The sequence below is a fragment of the Grammomys surdaster genome, unplaced genomic scaffold (assembly GCF_004785775.1).
Source record: "Grammomys surdaster isolate TR1022 unplaced genomic scaffold, NIH_TR_1.0 100, whole genome shotgun sequence".
In the NCBI taxonomy this organism is placed as follows: Eukaryota; Metazoa; Chordata; class Mammalia; order Rodentia; family Muridae; genus Grammomys; species Grammomys surdaster.
This window is the reverse complement of record NW_021604579.1, coordinates 2,960,214-2,970,771: the sequence shown is the minus strand read 5'-3', so window position 1 is coordinate 2,970,771 and position 10,558 is coordinate 2,960,214. Positions and strand designations below refer to the sequence as shown.

The 10,558-nt window shown below is 45.1% G+C and overlaps 1 protein-coding gene across 1 annotated transcript; it reads left to right on the top strand.

Annotated features, from left to right (window-relative positions):
- Positions 1-7,777: 7,777 nt before the first annotated feature.
- LOC114639130 (olfactory receptor 13-like) lies at positions 7,778-8,716 on the top strand. The gene has a single exon (XM_028787825.1). It carries the CDS (start codon positions 7,778-7,780, stop codon positions 8,714-8,716), a length of 939 nt encoding a protein of 312 aa, XP_028643658.1.
- The last annotated feature ends 1,842 nt before the right edge of the window (positions 8,717-10,558 follow it).

The following is a 10,558-nucleotide window of genomic DNA, read 5'->3' as shown; positions in this document are numbered from 1 at the left end:
GGACACACGTTCTGTTCAGGGTTTGGGTTATTCATGAGTGGGGTGGAGGGTAATTCTGCTTCCTGCCACTTCATCTTACAAATAAATTCTACAACTGGTATCTTTTTACTTTATAACTCGAACTCAACTCAGTAAGGGTTTTGTACAGAAAATCTTGCAATGCTACAGTGATTCTAGTTTAGTATTACTATAATAGGAAAAATGAGATCAAAACTACATACCTAATAGGTGAACAGATATTTGAAAATAATGGTTATAAAGAATATGTAAGTAGATGGTAAATTACTTCTTATGTATCCTGTCTTTAAAAAGGGCTGGGAAGAAGGCTTAGTAACGTACTTGCTGCATAAGCATGCAGACCTGAGTCTGATTCCCAGCACCCGTATGAAAAAGTGTGCCTAGCAGGGTGGGCCTGTGGCAACAGAGATGGGAGGCAGAGACACGGGGATCTAGGGCCCATTGGCTGGCCAGCCTAGCTGACTGGTGAGTTCTAGGTGCAGCATGGGACTCTTTTCCAGAAATTCAGTAGGAGGGTTATAGAGGAAGATACTTGATGTCAACTTAATGGCCTTTATATGTGTACACGTAGGAAGTCTGCACACACACACACACACACACACACACACATATCACACACATGCACAAATAAATAAATATTAGACAAACAAAAAATAAATAAAAGGCCCAATATATACATTAGAATTTGCCCACAGAATAAACATAAAACCTCAATGAACAGTGGCTTAGACATGTGCACAAATTATGTTTTCATATAGCACAAGGCTTTGAGTAACTAGCTACTTGTACTAGCTCATGTGGAATAATGGTAGTAAGGAAAATACTGTTGACTTCTGAGCCATGTGCACACGGACTCAAGATGGCTTGCTGGATTCCAATGACTACATCTGCATTCATGCTGAGGAAAGGAGAAAGGGGGTTTTGAGGAATAGAGTCACAGTTACCCCATCTCGTTCATTAGGAAACCAATTCTTTTCTTAAAACTCATTAGTAGAGGCCCATCAGCTGAAAGCACTTGCTACCAAACATGATGACCAGAGTCTGATCCCTGGTACTCACGTGATGGAAGGAGAAAACCAATTCTAACAAGTTGTCTTATGACCTCTACATGTATGATGTGGCATACACACACCCATATACATATAAACATGCACCACACACAAACAATTATATAATCAATAAATAAATGTTTAAATATTAAAGCACATAGGTGGAATTCCCCTTTAAGTCTCATGGGACCAGACTGAGTATCATTATCTGCCATCCTACAAGAGGCTCTGGAAGAGGGAGGAACAGGGTTGCCACTCTGGTTTGGACTGTTGATGATTTGTTGACTGCCCTCCAAATGTCACCAAATACATGTTGCTTTTGGCAAAAAAAGGTAAATGGATAGTCTTCTAACTAGAATCAGTTATATCTATATAATATGAAATACCAGCCCAGATAGAGAAGACCCATTGTCATTTAGTCAGAGAAAAGAACCAGAGAGAGCATCAGTAAGTCTCAGTGGGATCTTTCTTTGCTGAATTGAGCTGTGGGGTAGTGCTTTAGTCCTTCTGCCTTTTGTATTTATCAATTTCCTTCATAAGTGTGGATGCATACCTGGAATTCAAGAATACTAGCAGGGATTGATCTGGACATGAAGTTATCCCTAATGGAATGACCACAGGACAAAGGATCTCCGTTTCCTAACTGGTCTCTAACACTTATGACTGGGGTTGAGACCTTGAAAGCACTTCACGATTCCTCAGAAGTTTGGGAGGGGTCTAGCTTGGGCAGTCCATCCTGCAGGTGAGCTTGGCACCAGACAAGTTGTGAGCAGACTGTCTGACCAATCTATACACTCCGGCGGTCCTAGCTTATCTCCCTGCCCACAGATCTCTGGAGAAACACCTGACAATCAAGTTTGGATGGCATTTCATTAACCTCAAACACGGGTACTTAGAAGGGTCCTCTTACCTCTCTGCTCATTGGTGTCCTACTTCTATAGAACACTGGTTGTATTTCTCTTTTTCTTTTGGTCCCTAGGGAAGTAGGTTTTAGAAAAAGCCCTAGAAGTTCCTGGTCACCCCCAGCTGCTATTCTTGACTCTAGAGTCCACTAGTCAACTGCCTCTTGTCTGACATACTTCCACATGTAATTCTGTTCTGTGTGAGCTAAAAGTCCCTGGGCTGGCTTGTGCTGGATCATGATCCAGCTTAAGTACCCTTTAGGAACACAGCCTGTGTGGTCCCACAAAACTGTTGACAAAGTTCCTGCCTCACCATGGGTCACTTCAGGCTCCATGGTTCCATTTCTATGCCTGTAAAAATGGGATACTGCAGAGATTCAGGATGTGTCGAATATTGGGCCACAGTGACTACTCAGAAGCACGAGTGTGACCATGAGATGCAGAGCATATTCCAATTTATGGAGGAAACTGGGTCTCTGGGAAGCTATGAGTCTTACACAGGTCACAGTGACCATGTCTATGTGACTACAAACTCTAGGCTCCTTGGTTACAGCAGCCATTTCCCCCAGAGGTTGTTCCAGGGAGCTCTTAGCCATGAAGCAGAAGGGAGGGGTGGTCCCTGTGGCTGCCAGGAGAGTCTGTTGGGGTTGCTGTCTGGCATTAGAGCTGTTGGGAGGAAGCCAAGATCCAGTTTGGGAATTATAGGCAGGATCCGGACAAGAAGAGCTTATCAAGGGGAGACTGAGATGGTACAACACAGCATCCTAAAGAAAGGTAAGGGCAGGTGAGTTACCACATTGCAGTGCAGATGGGGGATCCTGGAGGAGAGAAGTGGCATGGTTGGGGGTGGAAAGGAAGAATATAGGGGAGTGGGGTGCTTTAGGGAGATTAGTATTGATGTCATAGGGGCCTCTGCCTGCTCTCACCTCAATACAAGTTTTATGAGGAATGATCATAAACACCTAAGCTACCTCGAGAAAGAGTGAGACTCCTGTCTCTGGGGTTGTGGGAGCATCTTTTGGTAGTGAGGCTTCAGAGAACATAGATGTTCTTATAATGGTTAGGTGGAGAAGATCACCTTTGTCTCTGGAGTCTGGTTTGTCTCCGAAGCTGCCCAGAGAAGGTTGGTATGGGTATCAGTGGAGAGGTGACTGTCTGAGAGGAACACTGAGAGCCTGCAGGACCTGAACTTGCCCCGGACACCTCAGATATGATTCATTCCAATACAGGGATGTGTGGAGGGGCTGGGACTGTCTTTCAGGCAAGATCAGAGCTGGGGGCTGGGCTAGACTTTACTCTGAAGGCAGTGCTTGCTTGTGGTGTTCAGAGAGGCTATGTATGGTTTTTGAGCAGCCAGACAAGGAGGGTTTCTATGGAAGTGTCATGAATTGGTGGCAGCTGCTATAGCCCAGTCACTTGGGTCTCATGGGGTCAACCATGAGCCCTGGCTCCTCTCTGAGCCTCTGGCTTCTGACTTCTAGTTTCCAGCCCCTTTTAGTTCATTGAGCCTCTCTCCCTCTCTGCAGTGCCTCATTTCTTGCTTTTTGTCTCTCTGTGGAACACGGTGCTTGCTGGACTTCACCTCAATGTCTCTGATCTGTCCATGCTGAGTCTTTGACCTGTACCCTGGCTGATTTTTGCACTCTTCAAATCAGAGTCTTTTCTGTCTCTCTTTGTTTCTTTTCGTTTATTACCACACTGAATTCTCCATCCAGATAACACCAGACTTCCATCCCATCTATCCATGGTACTGCAGACCCCAGTCCCTTGAAGGGCACCCCTGTTTACTTTTGTAGACCTGAGCCCAGACAATTTTCCTCCTTTCAGATGGTACTGTGGACTCCTACCTAGATGTTGAGGTAGAGAGCATATAGGGGAAGACCAATTCTGCCAGTGGCCTCTGGCCTCTTCTCAAAATGCCTCTTCCTCATGAGCTGACTGAGAGGAAGAAGCAAGTATATAGGACATGAGGCATAAGTGGCCACATGGTCATTTTGCCATCCCCTTCTGTTCCCTGACAGTCCCAGTAGCCTAGGAACAAGCCTTGCACCATCCCCTCCCTCTATCGGCTCAGCTTGACCTGTTTGTTACTGTTCCAGTCTCACTAGTTCTACTTTTGGGACACAACTTTGGCCCCTCCTCCCCACTTCCACTCGGCTTCCACTCCGGAGGATGCAAGGATGACCCAGCAAGTGAGTGAGAAAGAGAAGTGGGGAGAGAGGACCAGTTTCCAAGCAGATCAGACATATAGTCTTTCCGTGAATGCTGCTTTGTGGTTGTGAGCAAAAGCTCTGCTGAGGCTATACCTGTGACTGCAGGGAAGGTATGCCATCTCCTCACCCAGTCTGTCAAGTAGACACAGTCATAGTGACAGGTTCACATGCTTGCAGGCATGCTGGAATGTCTTTGTCCACTTTGTTCAGTAGGTGATGGTTCCAATTAGAGATGCCTGTGTCAATCTTTAGATTTTTTCCACTATCATGTTTTAAAAACTATTTTAAATAAAGCTATGGATGAAAAACAGGAGTTGTGGTACTCAGCACATGGACAACTGCCATTATTAGGATTATTATTCTTTGGCTTGGATAGGAGTTGAGAGCAACGGTAGAAAGGGCCACGGCATCAACTACTCCAATCCTCTTTCCATGGACTTGTGCCCTGGTTTCCTCTCTGAGGTTCAGGTAGGGGGTTTTATTTTGGAGGGAGGAGGTACTTGTTTATTTGTATTTTCTTGACTGCTGGGGATTAGGAGGGGAAAGTATAAAGTGAAAGTGGGTGTAAACAGTCCTCTATCTTTTGTTCTGGCTTTCAGTACATAGATCACACCATTAGCTTTTCCTGGTCTTTGAGATGCTAGGCTCTCTACTCAGTGACGAGACACAGAGGAAAATCAAGTCATGCTCAGTGGAGCCATGCTTCTCAGTGGGGAGGACTCTGAGTTGCAGAATTTCCAAACTGATTGAGCTTGCTTTGAGCTAAAACAGGTCCCAAGAGTGGACCTGCTGGAAGCCTGATCTCTGGGTCCTTGTCTCAGCTCTGCCCCAAACCCCATCATACTCAAGGATGTCTCCAACCACAAGCTGGTCCCATAGTTCCTCTCTTATGGCTTCCCAGGCTTGCAAGGAAATTTTCTGTGCATACCATTATGGCTGCCCACCATCTCTCTAAGAGCAAGAGCCCACAAACCGGCCTAGGAAATGGGACTAAAACTAAACAGGGTATTTCTGCAAGTCTTTTAGTCTTTTCCATGTAGACAGAAAACTAGAATTTGCCCAGTCAGATTTTTACTTTAGAAGGAGTGTTCTGAAGGCTAGTATAGTGGATGACCTGGATAAAGTCTAACTAGGATGAGAAAAGGAGGGAGAGAGAAAGGAGGGTGAGAGGGGACAGAAATATGTTGCATGTCTGAGGTGGACACTGGCAGGGGTGTTGAAGGGGGACAGATGGGTGGAAGAGGCATTCTGATGGCAATGAAACCTGGGCACCAGTGAGATGTAGGAGATGAAGCTACAGCTGAGGGGTTTCTCTGAGTTTGAGTGGTCTCAGTGGATTGTTCTCATAGATGCCATCAGTTCTTGTGTGCATGTGTTGTGTGTAAATATCTACACATGTGTATATATCTATGTGTATATGTGTGTGCATGCACATATGCACAGATAAGAAAACTAAAGTCAACAAAAGTTTCTTTGCCTTCATGATTTGCCTTTTTCCTCTTAAGGAAAGAATGCATTTCAGTAAGCTGGGGACACACACTAGCTGAGTTCCAGTCAGCCATAGTTTTGCTGTAGATAAGAAGCTCCTTGTGATGGACACTGATGCTTTTCCTTGTCACTTTGCACGTGGGATGCCCACTTCCCAAGGCCTAAGAGTCAGGGAGCTTTTCCTAAGAACTTTGCCCACCTTCGAGAGTGCTGTGGATGAGTAGGACCCACTCTGCTCACAGCCTGTGCTCACAGATCAGCCAGGTGTAGCTGTCCCAAACACCAGCTCCTTGAGGCAAACCTCACTCTCCGGCTTTTGTGTAAAAAGGTGACAAATGGGGAATGGAAGCATATTTTCCAGCTCCGAGCCCCAAGGTAGGATATTCTAACATCCATTGGCTACTTCCCAATGGGAAGAGTGTGGCTTGCAAATGAGATGATTTTATCCCTATTTTACAGCCAGGAAAACTGAGTCCTGGAGAGGTTAACTAATAGCCAAAGTTATGTAGCAGTAAACTCAGAGGCAGGATTCAAGAAAACCAAAGAGCTGTCTGAGACACACCCTTCTTACCCCACACATGGCTTTTCCTTTTAAGGCTCACATGGATGAAGCATTTTCCTCTATCCTTTGAGAAGAGCAGGAAGCTGCAAAACACCACTGGGAGGCAGTATGGTCTACAGAGCCTCTTTAATGAAAAGTGGGGATTTAATTAATAAAATGTCCGACTTCTAACTACCTGCCTGTATTGGATGAAGTCTATAAAAGTCCTGGAAATGTGTCTGGCATGTAGGGAAGCCAAGCTGTGTGTGATCCCGAGTGTTGGAATTAAGAAATCATCTAGGGGACTGGATATAGACACAAGAAGACTCAGCTAAGCTGCACTAAGAGCAAGCAGGCTGAAGCCAGCCAGATACATCAGTGCCAGAAGTAACACAAACAGAATCAATACTGCTCTGTTCTCAAGCATCAACAATACAGATGACACTCCTTTGAAGAAGGGTCCTTTCTCTGCTCACATAGGGAAACTGAGGCTCAAGGGTATTGGTCTCAGAAACGGCTGAGTCGGCAAGTTGACTTTTGGAAGGAGAAAATACAGGCTAGACATCTGGGAGAGAAGCATTGACTGTGGGCATCCTGGGTGGCAGGGTGATTTCACAGGATACTTATATAGCTTAAACGAGCTGAAGTTTTGTACCAAAACCCTTCAGAAACACAGCTAGGATGTACTGAGCATATGCCATAGGTTAGACTTCCTTCAGGGTGATTTTCATGCTAAACATCTCAGTTTTCTTCTTATGTGTAACAAGGATGTGTTTATTCCCATTTTATAGTTCTAGACGCTGTCTCAAAGGTCTTGGGAAAGAGCAAATGGCTCACTCAAGCATCCAGTGAGGACTGAGAAGTGTTTCTTCCAATGTGGCTTGTGATATAAACAGAGCCATCCTGGCCTGTGTACCCACTGAGGGTAAAATTGAAGTGGAAAGGTCTAAATGGAGTCTCTCTCTGTCTTGGCCATTTGAATTGCAAATTTTCATAGAGTTTAAAAAATATTCTATTTCTACTTTTTATGTATTAGTGTTTTGCCTGCACACATGTAAGTACATTATGTGTGTGCCTATTACCCACAGAGGCCAGAATGTCTCCTGGAAGTGGAATTGCAGATGGTTATAAGCCACCATGTGGGTGCTGGGATCCATCCCCGTGAAAGAGTATTGACTACCCCTAACTGTTGCATCATCTCCCAGATCCTGCATGGAGTTTTTAACATCAATATTTACCTTTACCTGGCTGTCTGCAGGAAACTTAAATGTCTTAATAGGGGAAAGACTCTGGTAAGGAGAATTAGGTATCATCTTGTCCATTTCATAGCAGGGGAAACCGATCTGAGAAGCTATCTTCTGTTGGTTTAGAGGCAGAACCGGTACTGTACACAAATCTCTGTTCTCTATAAATTTCCTGGGAGTGGAGCAGCAGGTAAGCGGAGAGTCCTGTTGAGAGGGTTATAATGGAGTTTCGTAAAATTTGGACATTGACCACTACCTAACCCCGACTTTGGACATGCCCCGTGTGAATTGATGCCTGTTCTTTTTCATTAAGAGTAGTGTAATGCAAGGTTCCAACCAGACCTTTGTGACAGAATTCATCCTTCTGGGCTTCTCCCTGAGCCCCAGGACCACACCTCTGCTCTTCTCAGCCTTTCTGATGATTTACCTGTTGATCATTCTGGGCAATGGCTTGATCTTCATCCTCATCTGCTTGGATTCACGCCTCCATACCCCCATGTATTTCTTCATTGGCGTTCTTTCCATGTTGGATTTAGGGTATACCACCACAACTGTGCCCCAGATGTTGGTACATCTGGCCAGCCAGAAGAAGACAATCTCTTACTCCAATTGTGTGGCTCAAATGTACATTTTCTTGGTGCTGGGTGTCACAGAGTCTTGGCTTTTTGCCATCATGTCTATAGACAGGTATGCAGCCATCTGCCACCCACTCAGGTACAAGGTCATTATGAGCCCATGTCTATGTGGGGTAATGGCCATTTTCTGTGGACTCTGTGGTGTCACCGCTGCTCTTGTCTATACCGTCTTTGCCATGCGTCTCCCCTACTGTGGCCCCAACAAGATCAACCACTTCTTCTGTGAAGTCCCTGCAGTCTTAAAGCTGGCTTGTGCAGACACCTCAGTCAATGACCATGTAGACTTTATCCTTGGGTTTAGTGTCATACTGATTCCCCTGTCCCTTATCCTTGTCATCTATGTAAACATCTTTACTTCCATTTTGAAGATCCGTTCAGCACAGGGGCGACTGAAAGCCTTCTCCACCTGCGCCTCCCACATCATTGTGGTCACCATGTTCTGTGTGCCAGCCATGGTCATGTACATGAAGCCTGGTTCTAAAGCCTCCCCAGAAGAGGACAAGAAGCTTGCCCTATTCTACAACGTCATCTCTGCTTTTCTCAACCCTGTCATCTATAGTCTTCGGAACAAGGATGTGAAGAGGGCTTTCCTCAAGGTAACAGGCTGGGGTAGACCCCTAGAATGAGGCCCTAGAAGGACTCAGAAGCAACTCTTGCTAGGTTATCTTTGTCCAAGAACTGACTCGCGTGATAGCAGCACCCATGCACAGTCCCCCATCTGTCTACCACTAATTTTAACTCTTTACAGGTCCTTTGGGGACCATCCTCTACTTAGCTGATGGGACAGGGCACTGTGAATTGTCTCCCAGGCACAGCAGCCCTCTTCTCCCCTTTCTATAGGACCTAGGTGCTTCATAAAACAGGAGGTGTCTAAGCTATTAAAATCTTTTACTAAAATAAAGGAAATGTTCTTGGGAGGATGCTGTCCTATGACAGTATATTGAGCGGGGCTTACTGCCGTGTGGATGCCAAGGATGCTTCCTTCTCAAGGGAAAGTCTTTTGAACAAATTTGTCTTCCTAGTCTTGAGCCTGTATAAGTGGCATTTGACCAATTCCTAAAATACTCTTTAAAGACTTTCCTCATTTTGCTCTGATGCTAATTATTTGGATAATTTTTTTAATGGCAGAAACTGTACCTTTCCTAACCCAAATGTTTTTCTTTTGCGTTTCAAAGATTTCAGTGTAAATTTATTTTTAAAAAAAGAACAACAGGAAGAAGAAATACTAATTTTTTTTTAATTTTTTTATTGGATGTTTTATTTACATTTCATATGTTGTCCCCTTACCCCATCCCCCACCCACCCAGGAACCCCCAATCCCCTCACACCTCCTCCTTCTTCTTTGTGGATGTAACCTCTATCTACCCCCCCACTCCCACCTCCCCACCCTCAAAACTCCCACCCCCTGGGGCGTCCAGCCTTCATGAGGTCAAGGATCTCATCTTCCACCTGTGCCCAGCAGGGCCCTCCACTCTTATATATTCAGCTAAGGCCCTGGATCCCTCCATAAGTGCTCCCAGGCTGGTGGTTTAGACCCTGGGAGCTGTGGTTGGTTGGTATTGTTGCTCTCCTCATGGGGCCACAAATCCTTTCAGCTCCTTCAGTCTTCACTCTAACTCCTCCATTGAGAACCCCATGATCACTTCAATGGCTAGTTGTGAGCATCTGCCTCTGAATATGTCAGACTCTTGAAGACCTCTGAGGAGACATCCATATCAGGCTCTTATCAGCATGCACTTCCTGACTTCCACATCAGCATCTACCTTTGGTGACTGCACATGGGATGGATACTCAGGTGGAAAGGTCTTCAGACGGCCCCTCCTTCAGTTTTTGTCCCTCGCTTTGTCTCCATATTTGCTCCCTTGAGTATTTTGTTGCTCCTTCTAAGAAGGACCGAATCACCCCCACTTGGTCTTCATTTATGGACTTCATGTGGCCTGTGGGTTGCATCTTGGGCATTTTAAGGTTCTGGGCTAATATCCAATAATCAGTGAGTGAATACCATGTGTGTTCTTTTGTGATTGGCTTACCTCACTCAGTATGATAATTTCTAGTTCCATCCATTTACCTAGGAACCTCTCAAATTCATTGTTTTTAATAGCTGAGTAATACTCCATTGTGTAAATATACCACATTTTTTTAATCCATTCCTCAGTTGAAGGACATCTGGGTTCTTTCCAGCTCCTGGCTATTATAAATAAGGCTGCTATGAACATAGTTGAGCATATGTCCTTATTATATGTTTGAGCACCTTCTGGGTATATGCCTAGGAGTGGTATAGCTGGATCCTCGGGTAATGCTATGTCCAATTTTCTGAGGAACCGCCACACTGATTTCCAAAGTGGTTGCACCATCTTGCAGTCCCACCAACAATGGAGGAGTGTTCCTCTTTCTCCACACCCTCGCCAGCATCTACTATCACCTGAGTTTTTAATCTTAGCCATTCTGACTGGTGTGAGATGGAATCT

Excerpts from the sequence above, each read along its gene's own strand:
- LOC114639130 (XM_028787825.1), top strand. The coding sequence starts at position 7,778 with ATGCAAGGTTCCAACCAGACCTTTGTGACAGAATTCATCCTTCTGGGC.